Source organism: Alosa pseudoharengus, unplaced genomic scaffold, assembly GCF_046254945.1.
Source record: "Alosa pseudoharengus isolate Yale_2024_CS ecotype anadromous, Long Island Sound unplaced genomic scaffold, YU_APseudo_1.1 YU_APseudo_1.1_scf_9, whole genome shotgun sequence".
Classification (NCBI taxonomy): domain Eukaryota; kingdom Metazoa; phylum Chordata; class Actinopteri; order Clupeiformes; family Clupeidae; genus Alosa; species Alosa pseudoharengus.
Genome location: NW_027468881.1, coordinates 32,808,340 through 32,830,484, shown reverse-complemented (window position 1 = coordinate 32,830,484; position 22,145 = coordinate 32,808,340). Strand labels below are relative to the sequence as shown.

The 22,145-nt window shown below is 44.5% G+C and overlaps 1 protein-coding gene across 1 annotated transcript in view; it reads left to right on the top strand.

Annotated features, from left to right (window-relative positions):
• megf6a (multiple EGF-like-domains 6a) overlaps positions 1 to 22,145 on the top strand; it is a 128,936-nt gene that overhangs the window by 17,045 nt on the left and 89,746 nt on the right. The window contains exon 5 of the mRNA XM_076277017.1: positions 12,702 to 12,824. Coding sequence (XP_076133132.1) covers positions 12,702 to 12,824 — 123 coding nt within the window. The remainder of the gene's footprint in view (positions 1 to 12,701; positions 12,825 to 22,145) is intronic.

Sequence of the window (22,145 nt, the reverse complement as noted above, 5' to 3'; positions counted from 1 at the left end):
CAGCAGCAGCTCAGCCTTCATGCATCGCGAGGCATTGATCTGAAAAGGGCCTGAGCTGCTCTCTCAGTGTCTTGGTATCTGTCTCTCAGAAACGCCTGCAGAATACGGAGAGCCTCTGACCGGAGGAAACGGGGTCGTTTCCTTTGAGCAAACAGGGCGGCCTTAACAAAGGGCCATATCCAGTGAAGGAGGGTCAAAGGTCATGTTAGTGGACGGACAGTCCACCGCCCTGATGGTGTGGGACTGTCCCTGGGCGTGTGAAAGTGATGAAAGAGGCTGTGATTCCCGTAACAATCCTTTAGAAGAACATAAGGACTTGCCATAGCTGCATTTCAGCTTGCACTTTCCTTTTGGTGCTACTTGCATGGCCATTTATTATAAGATGACAGTTATGTTGTCGCAGAAGTCAACGAAGAAGAACTTCAGGAAATGCTTGCTATTTTACACAGCTTAAAACAACAGGATAAAATTCTTACATTTTGTTACCATAAATCAACGACGGCTTGGCCCAGTATTTCGGTAACATAAATTGTTTGCAAAAAAACAATCCCTGACTGCCCAGTTGGGTTTTGCTGTCAGCTGGATGTTGAGCTTGTGTTGTTGCGTTTTTCCCTTTTTCTCTTTGGTTTTTCACTGGCTAGAACAGATGTTGAAGATTAGGTGAAGACATCAGGTAATATAATATAGGAAATACCTCTGAGATTTGTCATTTTGCTCTGTTCTCTACAAACCCGAGATGCTCTGGTCGCAGGCTATGGAATTCATAGATAAATGCCAGTTGTCTTTCCATGTCATTTCCATGTTACAATGCCACAGTGCCTGAAAGGATTGCAGAAATCAGACTTGAATTAAGATGAAGGTGTCTCTGGTGACTACAGGCTATGCATAGTGCTCTCTTGCAATTGGTGAATAGTAAACCTCATTCATTTGACTGATTTTTTTGAGGAAACATCAACAATGAGACCATTGTTTTACTTTATTGCCTGCCTCTTTGTTTTGCCGTACCCATGTAAGATGATTGAACGCGTTCTCTCCGTTGTTTCAATTTGAATCACCTCCAACTCTTCTGCGTGATTCCAGTCAGTGATTCCATTCACAGACCCCTTAGTAGTCATTGCCAAGGCTACTACGGTAGCAAGTGATGTATGTCACATTTTTTTTGCCTCAGGGATTAATGGATAATGCAGTTTCAAATGGAAAACACAGGGGAAAATGTGAGTGGCGTTTGAGCGATGTCTTTGACCAGCCGCATGTGTGACCCCTGTGCTGGGTTCCTGTAAACCTCCCTCTGCTATGTGTCACAGCCACATTCACATGATGGACCAAGCTATTCATGTATATTACAGGAAGCCACTTAATGATCATTTCCCCTTGTACAGACTGTCATTCAGTCTGCAGAGTATACAGAAATAGAGCTTATTTTGATACGGCTTCACATGAAAGATGTCTTGTTCAGCATCGTCATCACAAAGAGCGCCGACCATTCTCCCCCCTTTTTTTACTGTAATAGGCTTCAAAACAGCTTGTATGGAAATTGTACCTATTTATACAGAATGCTGACTCATTGTGCTCGTTTAGTCTTTCTCGTTATGGATAGCTGAGTGCCAGATATGCTTTGGCCAGCACAATGGTGAGCATTTTTGACTAAATTCAAAACATTCTAGAAGATTCCCTTTGAGGAGGCATGAGGGCACAATTTGTGGCTGAACTGTCTTCGCTGTTCCACTGCCCCACAGCTCTTTCACATCAGTATGCTAATCTATAAGTCAGAGTATGATAAGAACCATTTGCCAGAGAGAGAACAGAAAGAGCTGGAGTAAAGTGAACCCTGCATCAGCACAAGGACAGTAAAGTGAACCCTGCATCAGCACAAGATCAGTAAAGTGAACCCTGCATCAGCACAAGGTCAGTAAAGTGAACCCTACATCAGCACAAGATCAGTAAAGTGAACCCTGCATCAGCACAAGGTCAGTAAAGTGAACCCTACATCAGCACAGTAAAGTGAACCCTGCATCAGCACAAGGGCAGTAAAGTGAACCCTACATCAGCACAGTAAAGTGAACCCTGCATCAGCACAAGGGCAGTAAAGTGAACCCTACATCAGCACAGTAAAGTGAACCCTGCATCAGCACAAGGGCAATAAAGTGAACCCTACATCAGCACAGTAAAGTGAACCCTGCATCAGCACAGTAAAGTGAACGCTGCATCAGCACAGTAAAGTGAACCCTGCATCAGCACAAGGGCAGTAAAGTGAACCCTGCATCAGCACAAGGGCAATAAAGTGAACCCTGCATCAGCACAAGGGCAGTAAAGTGAACCCTGCATCAGCACAAAGGCAGTAAAGTGAACCCTGCATCAGCACAAGGGCAATAAAGTGAACCATGCATCAGCACAAGGGCAGTAAAGTGAACCCTGCATCAGCACAAGGGCAATAAAGTGAACCCTGCATCAGCACAAGGGCAGTAAAGTGAACCCTGCATCAGCACAAGGGCAGTAAAGTGAACCCTGCATCAGCACAAGGGCAGGAAAGTGAACCCTGCATCAGCACAGTAAAGTGAACCCTGCATCAGCGCAAGGGCAGGAAAGTGAACCCTGCATCAGCACAAGGGCAGTAAAGAGAACCCTGCATCAGCACAAGGGCAGGAAAGTGAACCCTGCATCAGCGCAAGATCAGTAAAGTGAACCCTGCATCAGCACAGGGGCAGGAAAGAGAAATGGTGAATGACACTGAAGGTAAATGGTAAAGTGAATCGTCATTACACCGAGTGCAATGTAAGCGGCGCAAATGTAAAATATATCCAAAGAAATAAATGGAGGAAATGATCATTTCAGATTAATATGAAGATCTATATGACATACTAATCTGGATTTTGTGTTGTTTCCACATCATGTCATGTCCCATTTTGTCCTGCTACATTATATGTATGATTGTAATACATAGTTCCATAAACCCTAGATTTGTGTAATGTTGTATCGAGGTCTTGCATGTGCAACAATTTGACCGAGGCCTTTTTACGTCCTTCACGAAGCATCATCAGGAAAGCGGCGCTGCTGCTCCAGACATTGCCTTCTTTGTCAGCGTTAACACCAGTGGCATATTGGATATCTTCCACCTGGGGAATTAATTCAAGGCCTTTAATCAGGGCCAGGACCCTTATCTCCACATGGGATTGAAAGCAGCTGAGCTAATGCAAAGCTTTTTGATGTACTTAGAGGCCAGCGGGGTTTGAAGGAGGGGGGGGGGGGTGGTCGGGGGGAGAAAGTCATCTCAGGTCTTTGAACACTTGGTTTTGTTCAGAGATGTGGTGGTGGCTGGCATTCCAGTGTCAGCAGCGCTGCTAACAGGTCCGCTTGTGTTCCCCGGCCCCAGGAGACAGTTTGGCAGCGTGGGGACATGAGGAAGGTGGGGTTGGGGGGTGGAGGGGGCAGGAAGTGCTTTTATCCGCGCTGAACTGTGATTTGGGGGGCAACATTCTTGACTGCGCTCCAGTCGTCGTGTACCGCGCCGCTACACTGTTGTCCTGGGTCTCGTTTCTGTGATGAGAGACGACACCGGGCGCCCTCTGTCCTGTGTCTGGACCATTATATACTCGTCACACGGTCAGTTAGGGGTGTCAGTGTGATGGCAAACAGTTGTTTTTTTGTTTTTTTGAGGCAGCACTGCGTATCATGTATTTGTGTGTGTGTGTGTATGGTGCGTAAGTGTGTTGGTATGTGAGTGTGTATGATGTCAGAGTGTGTGTTTCTGTTTCTGTGTGTTTCTATGTCTCTCTGTGTGTGTGTGTCTCTGTGTGTTTCCATGTGTGTGTGTGTGTGCTCAAATGTGTGTGTATGTGTGTGTGTGTGTGTGTTTTCATGCATGTGTGTGTGTGTGTCTGTGTTTTCATGCGTGTGTGTGTGTGTGTGTGTGTGTGTGTGTTTTCATGCGTGTGTGTGTGTGTGTGTGTGTGTTTTCATGTGTGTGTGTGTGTGTGTGTGTGGATTCAAGAAGAGAGAGCAGTGAGCGTAACACCCTGTCGTGACAGTCTGGCAGCATGTTTATCTTGCAATAACGACCTCCGTGTGTGTTTTCAATGCTTATGTTCAGGTCTGCATGTTTGCATTTAACTGGTTTATTTGGATTACAGTGACATTATTTCAAACGATAGCTGATGACATGAAACAATGAATGCAGTAATCTCATACACTAATTTCATTTATAAACACATTGTGCAACTGGTGTTTGGTTCCCTCTAGAGGTCCAGAAGAAAACACTGAAATCTGTTGTTTCCTGATCTTCTGTGGGATGTTTCTAAATGCCATTAGCTGGACAGTGTTTCAGAAAACCAACACATGTGGTATAATTACGCACCACACGCATAGACCTAATGCACGTGGCAGACTTTAAGTACCTTGCCACATCTGCATGACATTTATTTTGGCTACTGTGATGCAGTACTGCCTTCTTTTCCTACTCAATACATTAAAACGGTGACAGTTCTCTTTGGACGAACACTATGAAAAATGGTTAAAACCTAAAGTCTACCTGCTGTCTGGAGATTTATTTCACCATTAACCTGCAGCAGAGTAAAAAGTCTTCCAACACTTAGAATCTCTCAGAAAGATTGATGTCCTTCAGTTTCAGGTTGACTTGACTTCTCCGTGACTCTAAGCTGATGCGTACTCTGTGCACCTCTGCCGGACTAGGCTACATCTCTACGTCCTCTCCGACGTCTCCCCTCCGGTTCGGCTAGCATGATTTATTAGAGAGCTTATTAGCTCACCCCTCTGCCTGCCAAACCCTCTGCTTGGCTAGCATTTACAGGCCTATTATAACCTCATCAAAGTCCAATCAAAGACGTTACAATCGTGAGGGGATATGATTTAATTGGCCTATTTTGGAATCTACTGTGTGATATGAACTGGGTTCCATGTCTGAGGTTCATTGGTGAATTTTCAAAGGTTCATTTTCCTTTAAAGTTGATCCGTGTCTTTTATATCTAAGGCTGATATTGGAAGAATCAATAAACATAGACCGCATATGGTCATGAGAATGTTACACTCGGATGAAGGGTCACTGAGTTCTTCTCAAATTCATATGTTTGGTCTCGATCAGAAGACAGTTATAAATAGGCCCAGTATTCTATAGCTTTGTTGTACTATGGAATTACAGTAATTGTACAACTTCACATTATGATATATTCCACAGTCAATAGTCAGTCATTATAATTTCCAAAACAGCATCTGTGATGTTCCGTCGTATTCATGCATTACTGTATGCCATATAATGCATGCCAGGTAACTTTTCAAAAATTCCTAGGACTCAGCAGTCCTAGTTTCTGGCTCTTTAAATGATCCCTGCTCTGGCTCATCTCACCAAGCCCAACAGGTAAGTGATCCCCTCCAGAGGAAGCCATGTTCTCCGACGAGGGAGGGTGATGGGACAGCACCAGCGCTCAGGGAGCCATAGGGGCTTAGCCCGCGGCCACAGACTCTCTGGCCATGGACGATGGCCCTGGCAGCGCTGAGCGGCTCCTTCATGGGACAGTTGCGGAGACAGGATGTGGCGTGTCAGGCCTGATTAGTGTGGCACACACAAACACACACACACACACACACACACACACACACACACACACACACAGAGCGTGTCTGTGGGCTTTGGCTCTGGGGAAGCACTTTCCAGACGAGCAGTGGAGGAGCAGCGCCCCACCTAGCGGGCCGTGCTAGCCGACCCCTTGGAGTCAGGCGTGGGTGAAGCCTGTTTCCCCCCTGGAAGCAGCCAGGCGACCCACTCTTGATTTCAGAGGTTGCTAGGTTTGACACGTGTCCAAGGCAAACATCGATTTTTATATTTATATTTGCTAATTTAGTACAGTCGTCTCTCCGCGGAACCGTAGCAAATGAAACTACCAGACGTGCCTGAACTGTAAAACGCTGGAGAGAAATCCCAGCAGGCTTAAAAAAAATTCCTGGAAAAAGCGGCTACCTGTAAGTGAACATTAAAATGATTAAATTGTGGAATATCCACATGACCTGACGAACAGTACGTAAGAACAGTAGCCTTGTTTGTCTTAAACTGGCCCCGTGCCCTGTGCCAGTTCATTCCCGCGTCTGTGTAGGTCATCACTGGCCGGCTCGAAGGGGTGCTCTCCTTTGTAAGGGAGCCCCTGTGCTCGGGGTATGACACCTCCACGTCTCTCCCCCTCCTCCCATCTTTCTAGAATTGCCAACAGACACATTAGACGCCCTTGTCCACCCACCCAAACGGGCTGAGGTAATATGTCTGCTAATCTAATCTATGTGCTGTGGAGAGCTGTAGCTGCCCCGCCCCTCCCTCGTCTCTTCTGATGGATGATTGACATGTCAGCGGGAGAGGCAGTAGGCTTTAGATAAGCGGGCTACAGGCCATTCAGCATGGACGTCTGTTTCGCCTTTCTGGTCACATTGCCAGATATGCTAAAACATGAAGTAGAAGCAATTACAGTGATCATGCTGTGTCAAACGCATGCATTGGAACAAAGGGGTGGCGAGGGTAGGGTCAACAGTGCCCTCTAGTGGCTGAGTGATTTGTGCCTGAGTTGAACAAGAGACGAACATTTCTCACACTCACACTTTAAAAGGTGTGTAAAATTAGCTCCTGTCTGCCAGTAGTGGGGGAAAATACACCTTCTGCGGTTCTTTTATAGACCTCTGGAGACCCCAGTCAGAAGTCGGCAAAGCCAATATCTTGACACCTGCTCAGGCCTTGACAGGGTGAGAGAGACTGGTCAGTTGGGCTGCACCTCTACCGGTCCCAGCGATTTCCTGGCCTGGCGGCCGAGCCGACCCTGATTTCCGCCAGGGTATTAACGTTGCGCATGGGGAGCCTTTAAAAGAGGAGATCCAAGGAAAGGAGACACCCGAGGCCTGTCAACTCTAACCCCTCCCTGCCCCAGCCATGGATGACTTTAGCAGGCAGGCATCACTCCCCTCTGCTCTCTCTCTCTCTCTTCTTTTCCTTTTCTCTTTCCTTCCTCTTCCTCTTCCTCTATCTTAATGTGATTGGGGGTTAGTGATGATGGACAAATTACCACCACCTCCCAGCTCATACCACACAGGACTAAACCCAGAGGCGACTGATTAAGCTCATATGCATCTCATGGAAATTCCTAACAAATTGCCCTGAACAAGATCAGGCCCAGCGCTAGTTCTGTAATCGGTAATAATCAGCCAGACTGTCCACATCTCCATGGATGTGTTTATTCCTCTGGGTGTGGTCTGCTCTTGGCTTCTAGAATCTTCCAGGATGCGGATAATGACACCAGCTGTCCTTGTCAATACTTCGTCTGACCACTCGGATATCGGCCACTTAATCTCATCACTGTGTCACCACGCCTCATGTTCTGCCAAAGCTTATCTCTCACTCTTGTCATAATTTTCTAGTGTTGAAAATGATGTTTGTTTTCTGCTACAAACAAAGTTACTAAGTAACAAATCTCCACATGTTGATGCGCGATATACTGTGCATACAATGTGTGTGTGCGCATTTGTGTGCATGTCTGTGTGTGTGTGTGCGTGTGTGTGTGTGTGTGTCTCCGTGTGCGTGTGCGTGATAATGGAGGCTTAGTTTCCTTGCGGCCTTTACACAGTGCAGGTGCACATGTTAATTGAGCCTGCCCTTGGGGGACTGTGTATCTTTACCACAGATGAAGGAGTCAATATCCTGCGCTGGTCACTGACAGTGGCCCTTTGGGGGTGATGTGTGTGTGTGCATGTGTCTGTCTGTGTGTGTGTGTGTGCGTGTGTGTACGCGCGCGCGCGCTGTTCCCCTCCCTCTCCAGCTGAGTGTCGTTTCACGGCCTGTCTACCGGACTGGAATGTCTTTCACAGTCTGCAGTCTCTCAGCGGCTGTCTCTTCCATCAAAAGCCAGGCACAGACCCATGGGGATCTGACCCCCACACACTCCTGCTCAATGCTGTGGATCTGACCCCCACACACTCCTGCTCAATGCTGTGGATCTGACCCCCACACACTCCTGCTCAATGCTGTGGGGTCGACCTGGGGATTGTTTGAGCAAGTGATGATGTTGGGCAAGGTCCAGGTTCGGACAGTATGGAAAATATATAGAAATATGTACTGCCAGTGGGCCAGCGGGACTAATTCTTGGTCCTCTGTGAAGATTTTCATAGAGGAACATAACTTTATCACTCAGTCCAGTGTGTGTGTGTGTGTGTGTGTGTGTAAGAAGAGAAGAGGAAGATGATTTCAAGGAACTTTGGAGTCCCTCTGGATGTAAGGAACTGCTGATGTGACTGAAAAAGACGGAAATCTTTTTATGAGTCCTGAGGTCAGTCACTTGTCCCTGTGAAGAGACAGAGCCACAGGCAATCAGTCCGTATCAAAAACGAATGAAACGGATACCTATTACTCCTGAGGTTCCTAGCAGTTCACACGCATTTCTTTCTATAAATCAGATTAGATTGGATTTGTTGGGCTGTTCGCTGCCAGGGAAGCTATGCTATGCTATTAAGTTACACAGACAAAGCCTCACTGTATTTAAATACGGAGCGCCCCAGGAGTGTTACGGTGCCAGGATTTCCACCGGCGGTGAACGCGGCCGCGGCTGCATTGTGTTTACCCAAGATCAGAATTGATTGCCTCGCCGGTCTCCGCGGTGTGGGGCGAATTCAAAAAGGGCCTCGCGAGAGAGGAGGGAGGAAGAGTTATGGCGCGGGGAGGTAGAACGAGTGGAGCGGCTCGCCTGGAAGAGCAAGAGCAGCTGTCCGCTCTTTTCTGCGCTTGTTCCCTGCTTCAGTGGACCGGCCGAGAGCTGTAACTTACATGTTTTACTGGCCTCACGTCAGCTGCTGGGCTGTACAAGCCTATTCATTTCTCAGGTTCAACCAGACTGGAGCGGATCTGTGCCGCGTGTGGGCCAGATCAGAGCAGCGTGTGGCTCAGTGACAGCTGGCCTATTGGGTTGGATCGGTGGACATCATGAAATGAAACACCTTCACCACCGTTTGAGCAGGAACATGGCTGAATCTCACTCGTCTGCTCCTGGTGCTCAGTTAGTCTCTCTTCAACTCGCATGTCACGAAACAGGAAGGCGTTTTTCACTCCCGTCACATACCTGTTGTAAATCAGCACTGAAATATGGGCTCATTGTGCCAGACATATCAGGACGTTTAGCCTACTACCTGACCGTCTGGGGATTGGGGACGTTTGACTTTTGTTCCCACTTTAACCTAACCGATGTCTATCCTATTAGTAGACATGGGAAAAAATGAAAAAATATGTATTATAAATATTATGAAAAGCTTTGAACTAGGTTTGTTATTATTATTGTGTCAAACATATGGACACTATTTATCCACTTGTTTGGCTCAGAAGCTGTACACATTTTCAGATGTTAACTACTGTATCTGGCCACAATATGTGACGGCAGGCTTCCTTCTGTGTTTAGAGAAATATAGACACATTTCCTGTTCGATATGACATCAGTTCATCAAATAAAACAAGGCTTTGCAAGCTTTTATTCTCAAGGAATCACATACATTTATCAATGCCAAGTTCTGCCCACATGGTTGTATAGGCTACTGATAATATGATAGCTGGCCTTTCAGTGTACTTTGGAGTCTGTAGCTTTCAAGTAGTCTTGATGTAGTAAATCAGTTAGGATTCACTGTAACGGCAATTGAATAGCAAATTAAGTTGATTCGGTCATTTTGTCATTATATTTGAATAGATTTTAGTGCATTGCACTCTTTCCCCATATCATTAATTCATTTCCAGTATAGTATAGCCTAGTGTGGCCATAAGTCATTTAAAAATATCTTTTCATTGTATTGCAGCTGAGTTCCTATTCACTGTACCTGAGAGCATGCAGTCCTGGCCATCTGCTTTTCTCCTAACGTGTCCTGAGAAACGGAGAGAGCGTCTCCTATGGAGAGCAGAGACGCGTGAGACGAAGAGATTTGTGGGGCTGGTTCTCAACCATCAGCCTGATTGCATCCTGTCTGTGTTCAAGCTTTGCCACCAGATCAGTATATGGTCTGAAACCTCTGCTCTTGTGCAGGGCCAAAAGACACAGGTTTCCCCCGGAGAGCAAATTAGTCCGTGTTTCAGATGTGTTGCAGCTCATGTATCAAACGCGCTTCCCTGCTGTGGAAAGGTACACTGAGCACCTTTACCTCCCAAAGAACATGAGAGTGAACTGCTGTGGTGTACTGAGGTTAACCACAGACACAAACACACACACACACACACACACATTTACAGATACAAACATGCTGGTCTCATTTCCCTGTTGGAGTGTGTATTTGGACTGTTTTGGCCGCCATGTGTGGTACATTTTGTTCTTAGTCAGTAGCGCACACACACACACACACATAAACACATGCAGACACGCTGAGAGGGAGATGGTGTGTGAATGTGAGTAGTTCCTCGGTGTTGCAGCAGAGCTTGCAGTGTGCGTGTCGAGGGCCAACGAGCTGAGCTGCATTGGCCCACTGGAGGGTCTCGGCGGGATCCATCGGCCTCTGCGTCAGTGCAATGCGCTCCAGACATCAAACAGTGCATTTGCAACACCACTCCCGAGTAGCATGCGAGTCTGACTGTTTACAATCCTTCGTGATTATTTATGCACGCCACTTGGCCGGAGTCCTTAACAGAGACAACAATAACAAGGCGATAAGTCTTGTCTCGGGTCAGAAATGTTTTGTCTGTGAGAGATGGTGAGCACGCTGCATAAAGAAGTGTGTGTGTTTGTGTGTGTGTGTGTGTGTGTGAGTGTGTGTGTGTGTTTGTGTGTGTGTGTGTGTGAGAGTGTGTGTGTGTGTTTGTGTGTGTGTGAGAGATAGAGCAAACATGTGTGTTTTCTCTCGTGTGCTGACATGTCCAACCATAGACTGTATATTTAGGGCAGCCGTTGCCTACTGGTTAGCGGTTCGGACTTGTAACCGGAGGGTTGCCGGTTTGAACCCCGACCAGTAGGCACGGCTGAAGTGCCCTTGAGCAAGGCACCTAACCCCTCACAGCTCCCTGAGCGCCGCTGTTGTTGCAGGCAGCTCACTGCGCCGGGATTAGTGTGTGCTTCACCTTACTGTGTGTTCACTGTGTGCTCAGTGTGTTTCACTAATTCACGGATTGGGATAAATGCAGAGACCAAATTTCCCTCACGGGATCAAAAGAGTATATATACTTACATACTTATACTTATATACAGTCTATGTGTCCAACAGCGGCGACTAAAAGGGTTGGAGACGGGGTGGCTTCTGGGAGACAGATTCTCTGGGTCATGCTGACTGTGCGCATCATGCTTACAGCGGGCCGAGAAGCATGTGGACACGGCCCCCAAGACTGCATGTGTAAATCACCCAGAGGAAGTGAGAGAGAGAGAGTTAGTGAATGATAAAGAAAGGGGGGATAATAATAAGAGAGAGAGAGAGAGATAAAAAGGAAGAGAAAGGGATGGAGTGAGGGAGAGTGCAACAGAGAGGCAGAGGTCAAGAGCATCTCAGCCCATAAAGAAGAATGAGTCCTGTGTAATCGTTAAGCCTGTCTGCTGTGTCAGGCAGCCAAAGCATTATCCCAAAGTCAACATGTTATTGCCCAGACACATTGCCATTCACCATGACAGAGATCTGTTGGGGTTAGACAGCTGCGCGTGGGTGTGAGGTGAACTCATCTATTAGTGCCACAGTTCTCATTAGCAAACAGAGGGGCTGGAGTGTGTGTTCCCATCGTCTTGATCAGAGGTGACCGGCCACTGTTTACCCACGGACTTGTTTGGACTGTACCATCAGTACTTTTGATATGAGGGGTGTTTCTCATTAAGTGTTTTCAGTGCAGGCATGTATTCCCTCAGCTGTTCTGGGTTAACTCGTGCAGCCGGCGTAGAGAACGTCACGAGAAGCACATCAAAGTATTAAAGTATCGTGTCTAATTGGAATGCATGGCAAGAGCAAGAGCTACTTTTCTGGGAAGAAGAATTTGTTTATGTGTTGCATGATCATTTTTCATATAAAAAAAAAGATTCACGTCAAAGATGTTTTCCTAATTTTTTAAGTAGGGCAAAATGCTAATGTCGGAAAGTTGGATGTACCATAGAGAAGTGCCATTTAGCAAGCCTCCATTTGGAAAAGGTCACGAGTCAAAAAGCTAAACGAAAGGAAGCTGACAGTTGTGGTTCTTTGGTTTGCTGGTCTTGCTTTTCCATCACTATTGATGTGAGTTCCTGAAAAGGTTGCAGAATGCTGTGCCAAACTGTTGTATATGGAAGATGTTACTATAATAGCATTCCATCCAACATTGTTTGGCACTGAATTAGCTTTTTCTTGTTAATATATCATTGTAAATACATCTGCTTTTCTACATGGCCCATAGGAGTGTATAAAGAGTTATTGTGAGTTGCCTTAAATCCCATGATGTTTAGTCTGCAATGTTACTGGGACATGGATGGAAATCTATGTGAAGGCTGCATCTGGGGATGAGAGTATAAATCCACATAAAATTGGTGCATGACTGGTTTTGGCCTGTAAATACAGGAGTCAGCCTAAAATGGAGTTGCGTTTTCATTTCTTCTTACAACCCCCTGGTTAGCATTGGCTGTATCATGGTTTCAGCTGAGAATGTCTGAGGCTGAGATACTGTCGGCTATATTTATCTAAATTCTCTCTGTTTCTCTCTGTTCGTATCTACTCCTCTCTCTCTCTCTCTCTCTCTCTCTCTCTCTCAGATGTGAATGAGTGTGAGGAGACTAATGGTGGCTGTGAGGGCTCCTGCTGTAACACCATTGGCAGCTATTACTGCAAGTGTCCCAGCGGCCTGAAGCTAAAGGAGGATGGCAAGACCTGTCAAGGTGAGTCTCAGGCAGCCATGATTTATCTGTCCATATTGGGATTTCATCTCAGCTAACTTTGAGCTATTTTAGAAGTACACCGCAGTCCATTGTAACTCTTTACTGAGTGTGAGTTAAGTTCAAGTCCAAGTTTTTGGAACTTATGAAATAGGACACCAACACTCTGAGGAGAATATACTTTGAGTCATGCCTCAGTAGTGCCCAGTGCAAAAAGGGAAATAAGTACATAAAGCTATGTAAAATCAGTGGGAGATCTTTTTTGTGGTCCAAGCATTTATAGAATGGTGTTTTGTTTGGCTTAAGATGTGATGCATAGACTTCGCTGTACAAAAGATCTCAGACAGTGATTTCAAGACTTCAGTGGGTGAATGCCTACTGCCAAAATGAGATTTGAAAATAAAAAAGTCAGGAAAAAAAAATGATCCACACATTTCCAGATATAATGCATTTACTCTTTATGTGGGGTGAGATTCATGTGGTTTTGGTCACATTTAAGCTGGTATTGTGCACAACTCTGCCAGTTGTCAGACTTTTTACAAGTTCATAAACAGGTTTGTGCTTCCACACAGCTTCAGAGACCATTTCAATTAGACTGGGGGGTAGGGAGAGAATAGAGGAGGAAATGTGCTTCATGGGAGTTGGATTGAATGGACTTTTCTTTAAGTTAGTTTAAAGGAGATGGTGAAAAGATTATTACATGGCCTTTTCTGCCAAGAGGAAGTACAGTATGCATTGCCTTTTGAGACTCAAGAGAAATGTATTATTATTGTAAGTCCTACAGCGAGTGTAAAGCTTGAAACATCCCTATTTTGGGAATCTCATTAAAATTGGATTGAAAAAGAGTTACAGTGTGCAGACTTGTATAGGCTATACTTTTTCATAGTCTAGCACCTACTCTATGTGTGTGCGCCTACAACTGCCACAGAACTACAGTACTACAAGAGCAGCAGAAAAAAAACAAACGGTAAGATATTTGTGACAAAATAAATGAATCAGAGATGTAGACAGACAAATAGAGATAGTGTGACTCCATTACCACACATGTAAACTACTGAGTTTCTACTGAGAAACCCCAGTTAGTGCACAGGACATGAGAAGGAGTCAGTTTGACAAGTGCATTAGCCTCTGCTTAGGTGCACTCGTCTGATTCTGGCTAACACAGTTACATCTTAGATGTTCTAAATGCCCCTCTAAATGGTCACTTATCACCGGGTGGAGGGGCCCCTGAAGGTCATCTGACACCTGGATCCTAAAAACAAAGAGTGAAAATCCTCTTTTCTTAATGCTAAGTCCTCCTTCATGTGGGATATATACTGTTTCAACTTTCCCCAGTAATATGTCACACCTTAAGACACCCATTGAAGTCTCACACACAGAGTTAGTTTAGAGGTTGATGAAGTGATTTTGCTTTTCAAGGCAAAGAGCTGTCAAGAAGTCCACCAATTAAACATATAATATAACGTGCTGTGTTTCCCCCCCCTATTCCACAGATATATTTATTCTCATGGATGATTTATCCTCCTTCTGTTTGACTGACTTAAGTGAAGTCATTATCACTGTATGTCTTTCACTGATTGGCGTAATGTACACACCATATTGTTTTCACATTTTTAGCACTACCAGAAGGGAATGTCTGCGTAGCCCAGACTTATTCTCAGCTTTCCTCCGTGCGAGAAGAAAACGGACGATGTGGCAAATGGAGTGAACAGTAATTCGTTGACCGCACGTTTCTCCCGCCTGGACAACACATTTAGTTTAGTGTCCTTTTACTCTCAAAACATTTCCAGTTTTGCTGCAGACTCGAAAGGTGAACAGCGAAAACAGCATTCACAAAGGCACATTCCAGCAAGTGCTCAGTGCATACCTGCTGCACACGATCCCGATGCCTCAGGCTTAAGTAGTCTGTTGAGAGACGTACTGTAGTGCATGTTCAATCACATCTTCAATGGATTGGTGCAAACCTATTCACGAGACACTTATCCCCAACTGACTATAATAATAAGCCCATTCGTTCCCTTCAGGATAATAAATAAGAGGCTGGGAAAAGGAAACATGTTTTCGGGGAGCTGAAAGGCATTAAGAATTTAAAAATTTCGATCCGGCCTAAGTAAGCTAAAAGGCAGCGTTGCTTTTCCTTCTTCTCATTAATCAGTGCAAAGCCTTTATGGAGTTCCCTCCTCTCTGAGGTGCAGTATAATGCAATATGTGGTTGAAGGCTGCACAGGACCAAGAAAAGGAAACACACTGGAAGACTGCACTCACTTAAAAAGTTGAAGCATTTAATCTGAATGACGAATGAAATGGCATCTCAAACTCTAGGTTTTCTTCCCTGACTCTGAGTCAAAAACAGCTGTTTTTTCCCCCAGACCAGACTGATACACGATAAAGGCACATGGATGGATGAACTTCATAAACAAGGACCGTTAATGCTACGCAAACTCAAGCTAACCTGAGAGGACGTTTTTTATGATGTATTTGTGGATTGTAGCAAGAGCAAAATCACCGGCCAGAGGACGGTCTAATAAACGTAAGGAACATTTCAGCCCCAAAGGGTCACAGAGCCATGGAAAAGACAGAGAAGCTTCTGGGAGGCATCCAGAGCGAAGCCCACACATTTTTTCCCTATATAGCTGTGTTCAACCTCTTCCCACCTACTAAGGTTTCGAAGCAGAATGAGAATGGATTGCACTGCTGAAAGCAAAGTGCACTTACCGAGCTATTAGTGCACGAGCCAAAGGCTCTTTGGCCCCTAACTCTAAAACCTGCGGATGTTTAAGTTGTGTTTAAACTCATAGATCCCCGAAACACTGTTTTACACTTGCCTCTCGACATGGTGCTTCAAAAGTCCCCAAATTAAATATATTTATATTTTTATGTTCTAAAATTCTTAAATAATATGTTAAAAGATATTGATTAGTCCAAAGCGTTCATTAGAACAGCACTTGTATAATGCGATTGAGCCAACGTTTAATAGATGCTATAAAGGTTTATGCAGCCTGAAGGCTTCAATGCATCAGGCCTCTGGAATGACTGGAAATATTCATTGCTCATTTCCTTATAGCGCATTGAACAAAAACTTAATTTAACGACATTTTCCACACGTGTCACATTTGTCTGAGTCGTCATTTGTCTGCGTCGTCAGCAAAGCTGATGTGACCCTGTCAGACTTTATGGGTTTACTCACACATACATTGCCTGGCATTTCGTTTGCACAGTGACTATACACTGTAAGTGTTATGCTATGTTTAGCTAAAACTGGCCCTGAGCTCTGTGTCTGGTCCAAGTTCAGCAGCGTGTGATTGATTATATGAAAACAGTGCTCTTAATTTTCCCTAGCACATTACTCGTCTGAGGTGGCACTGCTGTCGTGATTTATGCTTGATTGTACAGGGAAGGAAATGAGCTCTTACTTAAGGCAACACAGGTGCAGTTTGTAAAGCGACGGTAGTGGCGCCGGGGTAACTGATATGTTTTTTGGATGATTACATTCGAAACAGGGAGTGTGCACTTTCACACCTAGTGAAGTGTATGTGGTTTCTCACCCTACATATCTCAGCGTGTCTCATAGTTCATTCTCTGTATCAGCACCAGATACTGAGCCCTGATACCACTTAGGACGTCTACCATTTATAAATGTTCCAGAGCCACCTTTACCATTACATTAAGGCCATTTTTTAAAAGGACTAAATTAAAAACAAAAAAGCTGGAGACTTTCTCATGTGGATCATTTTGATTCAAGGTGCTGTCTTTTGGCATCCCTCATGTAGTCCCTCCCAGGGAGAAGTGAACTAGCGTCTTTATTGGTTTTTGACATCTGAAAAATATTGAGTATGAGATATCTTGCTGTTTTTGTGGAAGCTAAAGTCATCTATCCAACATATGGTGACATTCTCAGCCACTCCTGCAACCTTGCCTGGGATTGATTTTCGTCTTTTGTGTGCTATTTGTGTCACTGGACGGTCACTGAGTTGAATGTCATTCAGGCTGTTTCGCAGTCTGCCAGTGGATGTGGTAATCTCGAAAGCTTCGGTCCCTGGAAACATAGGCCTACTGTTTTTGTTTGGTTTTTTTTTAGATTTGTTTTTTTTAGATTTGTTTTGTTTGTCTTCTATGGCCTTCATTTTTATTCCATTGTTATTGCTTTGAGCTAATAGCCTTTGAAACAAGAACCGAGAGAATTGGAAGTTATCTGCGTCTGAGTGTGAGTGATGGCCTGCCTCTGCTTGGGTGCCAGTTAGAGGCTCAGCTTGTGAGGCAGCTCAGCAGTTTCTCTCGGTCTGCTTTCTGTCTCTTGTAGCGCCCTGATCCATACGTCCTTCAGCATGTTTATTAGCCCTGAACGCTAAGTCCTCCTGAATTTCTTCGCTTTTGATTGCTTGCGTGTGGCTTTGCCGTGTGTACTGTCCACTTTAATAAACGATGACCTCACCAGAGGCGTACCAGAGAGCTTAGTGCTTGTTGAGGACGACCAGCCAGATCGTGAAGCGGGCGGACTGGAGGGTCACTGTGGCTGTTGTTTCCAATTACATCGAACGGTTTCTGATCAGTGTTGACTAGGGCCTGCTTTCATTTTCAATCTGTGTTGAATGCTTTCAAAGGGTCCTGTGATGGTGTGATTTAATGGGATTGTCTAAAATTCACACCATGGGGAAACAGTTTGGACAGCTTCCAGAGTGTCTGTATCACAGCTGATCTTGCCATTACTTTCTAATAGTTGGTACATATGGTTGGAATTTATATATGCTGCACTCTACTCGCATTGAAGAAAAAGTGTGATTTAGACCTTTAGGAAGGTCCCTTACCTCCTTCAGAGTTAAAGCTTTCTTGGAATCTTTTCCCTTGCAAATAATCATTTGAACCCTTTCTTAAAGACATAAAAGAGCTGAAAAGTTCTTACGTGGGTGGCCCTCTGGATTCACTGCAGGAATATACAGTATTTGCGACTCTCAGCAACCTTTTTGAGAAGGAGTGCTAGATCATTGTATAGTGTCCCTTCCATACCAGGACTATTTCCGTTGCCCGGGATATATGTGTCATACCAAGAACTGTTGGCACACATCACTAAGTGAGGATAATGTGTCACACATGCATATCTGTAGGAGCTGGGGAACAAACACGAACAAAGATTCATTCAAGGTGAAGCAAATGATTTAAAATGGAAAACCATCACACTCAAGAAGCACTGGGAGAAAACAAGGTTCAAGACAGATGTTCAGAGCCAGGCTTTCTGGATGAAAAATGATTTTAAAAAATGAAAGTGAGGAGTAATTCCTACAAGTATTTTTAAGACATGTTGCTGACATTTAATTTGTAAGATGTTTATAGTATTGGGTTTCAGTGTTTCTATTTGAATACTTTTCACAATTTCAATGTGCAACACTGTCCTCATGACTCATTACATTTCAGTTGATCCAAACAAAAATGTTTATGGTTCTGAGTTTGATTAAGAAGTTTGGTTCAAGCCACACTACTCTTGGCCCATAGCTGTCCTTAACTGGAAAGCTCTCCCTCTTATGGTCTTGTAAAAGACTTCGTAAAATTGTCACACTTGCTTTAGTCAGTGTGAAAGAATGTGGAAGGTACCCCATAGATGGCGATATTTTGTAGACAAGTACGTGTTTGCGTCACTTCAATGCTCACTAAGATCATATTGTAGTTTCAGCTCATGTCCCCACTTGACCAGCCTGAAATTAAGCTGCTTATGGCTCCTGAATAGCCCCCGGTTTGGCTGGCCAAGTTACTGTCACAGACCCCCATCGGCACACTCACTCGGATTCTGCTTGAGCTCCCACAAATGTCCCCAAGTTGAGTTGAGTTGATGCAAAACCGTGTGGATGCTGGGAAGGACTAGTTAATCACTAGGGGTTTTAGAACAGGAGGTTTTATGTGAGCATTCTTGGTCATGGTACTTTTTTTTTTATAGATGGTGAAAAAGATCTGTCCCAGTTGTGGTTGGCAGAGTGTTTATGTCGTGCTGAGAGAGAGAGATAGAGATAGAGAGAGAGAAAGAGAAAGAGAGAGAGAGGGAAGACTAGATCACACCTGAGGGGGAGAGGGGGAGTAGTGGTGTGGAAAAGTGGGGGACAAGGAGGTGGGAGAGGAGGAGGGACTGTGCTGCTCTGGACATGAGACTGTGTGGGAGAAGGAGGAGAAGGGGAAGGAGAGGGAGGTCTCTTGGAGCGAGGGAAAGAGAAATCCACAACAAACCAGCAGCACATGTCTGTCACAGCTAAGAGAGGAAGAGAGAGGGGGATAGATTGATAGGGAGGGAGAGAGAGAGAGAGAGAGAGAGAGAGAGAGAGAGAGAGAGAGAGAACAAGCAATGTTATTAGAAAGCTAAGATGCCAGGGATGCCTTAACTGACTTTTTTTCACTGAGTTTATCAGAACAAAAGGATTTTTTATATATATTTTCAAATGATGTGTTTATGCACCATTCCTTATTAGTTGTGATTTTAATATTTAGCTCTAAGTTAAGTTCAGCTTAGTAGTCTATCACAATGGGATCAGCTGAGTGGCTTTGTGGATTTCTTGTAGTGTGCTTATGTGGTCTGTTAAATACACATTTTGCAGAAGGAAACAATCGGTTCCGATATTTTCGCAGAAATTGCTACACTTGCTTCAATGGATATAATGGATACAATGTGGGACACCTGGGACCAGGTGAGTGATAGGTCGTCTCTCTGGTCTTAATCTCTTACTGGTCTTAATCTCTTACTGGTCAAATAGTGCTCTGCTCAGTTATAAAATGTTAGGGAGCCAACTCATTTGAGCCAACAGAGGATGTTTTCACATTAGGCCTTTACAGTTCTTGAAATCTTGAACATGAATGTTATCAAAGAGCATGTGGACCCTCAGGTTATATTCTGTTATTGACATCTCGTACTGTAAAAAGCAAACACAACTTAATCGCCATGGCTCCAGGGGCAAATTTGTTCTCCGTTTGACAACACCATTACATGCAAAGCCAAGCATGCTGAGCCAATGTTTTGGAAAGTGCAGGACCAGGAGAGCACCTTGCTGCATTGCCTGTCAATGGTGTTCCCTTGCTGGAATGTGGTAGTGCTTTTTTCTCTCGTATGGTCCCATTTGAATAATCCCCTTGGCGCTCCTTGGGTGCTGCCGGTGCTATTTCCGTTTGCTGTGGGCAGTGCTTTGGCAGGGGATGAGGCCATGTCTCCCCTGACGGGGATGGGGTGTAAAAGTCAGACGGAGAGACATGCAGAGCAAGACGTGTTGTGCACCCTTTTCACAGGGTGAAGTGGTTGTCTGTAAGAGTACAGTAATAATATATTACTCAGTCAATCAATCGTAATTGTTGAAGTTGTTGTAAAATGTTTAGTATTATTGTTATAAGTTATTCCCTTTTCTGTAACAGAGCAGATAGATTTAACAGCATACCGGTACTCATCAAATGCAAACACACAGGGCTTTGAAACAATGTAATTGTGTATGATTGCTGTATGCCTATAAAATGGACAGAGAAATTAAGCATACAATTACAAGTCATGAGAGTCACTGTGTCTTAGATCTTATAGGACTATATAGTCAGAACCATAGCCTTTGAGTTCTAACTTTTTAAAAGACCTAAGAACGTCTGATATACCTCTCTCATTGCGAAAGGAGATAGCCTAAAAGAATTTGTTAACAGAATGGCGGAATCTTGCCTAAGGAGCAAAGAATGTTCTGGAAGCCTTCCAGCCCTTTCACCTGTCAGAGCGCCAGCGCATCCTCGCCTCAGTTTTCCTCCGGTCAGGAGAACGAGGGGAAGAGAGAAGCGGCGGAGTGACGGAGTCTGATGAATCGCCGCGGGCTGAACTCGGCCAACGATGAGCTGCGGGAATGCGTTTGAAGCCTGGGAGCCGTTTGTTGTACACGTTATCTATCAAGCAGACGTGGGCCTCAGTGACACGACTTGTGCAAGTTCATTGCCCATGAACATACAGTGTTTTTTTGTTGTTTTTTTGCCTCAGATGGTGTAAAACTAATTATAGTGATATGTTATTCATTTCCCATCGACCTTATAAGGTTCCACTGCCCTCTTGTGTGACAGAATTTTCCCTTTTTTCAACTTTTTAGAATGAATAAAAGGATTAAAGATGAAATCAGATTAAATTGAGATTTACAATGGGTTAGGGACAAAAGAAGTCGATGGATTTAATTTGCATAATTTGTTCATGACTCATGACTCAATCTAATTAGATAAACACGTCTGGAAAGACCCCCATCAAGGGTCTGTTTTTCTCACCCCAATGGGTGCTTTGATGTCTGGGCAAAAATCAACAGTGAAGCCCAGTTTCAGTATGAAGAAAAACATGTCTTCTCAGTCTGTGTTTGGAGTCTAAAGCTGTATAGTTGTAATATGTAAAGCACATTAGTACAGACATAGTAACACACACAGAGACAGACATACCAAATCACACTAAAATTGCATAGAAATTGCAGTACTTTATTCAACTGTTGTAGAGATCTAGGGGTTTGGTAAGTATTCTGCCTTAGGGTGCAGGGTTAGTGGTTGGTCTTGCAGAATTGCAACTGTAAAATGATGCATGATGCATGCAAGTGTGCCAACCCCTTGCGGTAACAGCACAGATCTGTGCATGGTTACAGAAATGCTTTCTGGATGCATCAGGGAAGAGGAAAACACTCAAAAAGGCCCAGGGACAATAACACCCTTGTTCTCAGTGGACTGAGGGACAGTGCACTACAACGTCCATTACCCTCAACTTAATTCCTATTGGATGGAACGTAGCACTCTGTTGGTGACCTGGCACAAGTAAGACCGTACATCTAAAAGCAAACAACGTTCTGGGGAAACATATAAAATTCTGGATTTTTCCCCTCATGGTCACAAATGTTTCCTATGCTAAAGGAAAGGGACTTTAAGTCCTTAGCTTCTTCCTTATTAATTTAAATGTGGTGAATTGGGCTGTGGGTAAAACCTCAGCCTTCTGGGCAGAACTGTTCTAAATGGAAACAAAAAGCGGAAACTTCTCTTGGGAAATGTGCGTTCGATTAAAGGTGGACTGGCTGGCTGGTACACCGTCTGAGTGGTCAGGTCAGGAGAGTCTGTATTTTTCAACAAGATGTCTGATATCTTCTCCTTGATGCGATTAAACTTTTGGACGTAGCCTCTATCCCACAATGTGGGCAGCACATTGTGATCTTGGCACCATAGATTGATACACACACACACACACACACACAAGCGCGCGCGCGCACACACACACACATGCTCACTGACAGACAGACAACCTCTCTCTTGCAAACACAAACATACACAAACATACACACACACACACACACCTTTGTACACACGTAC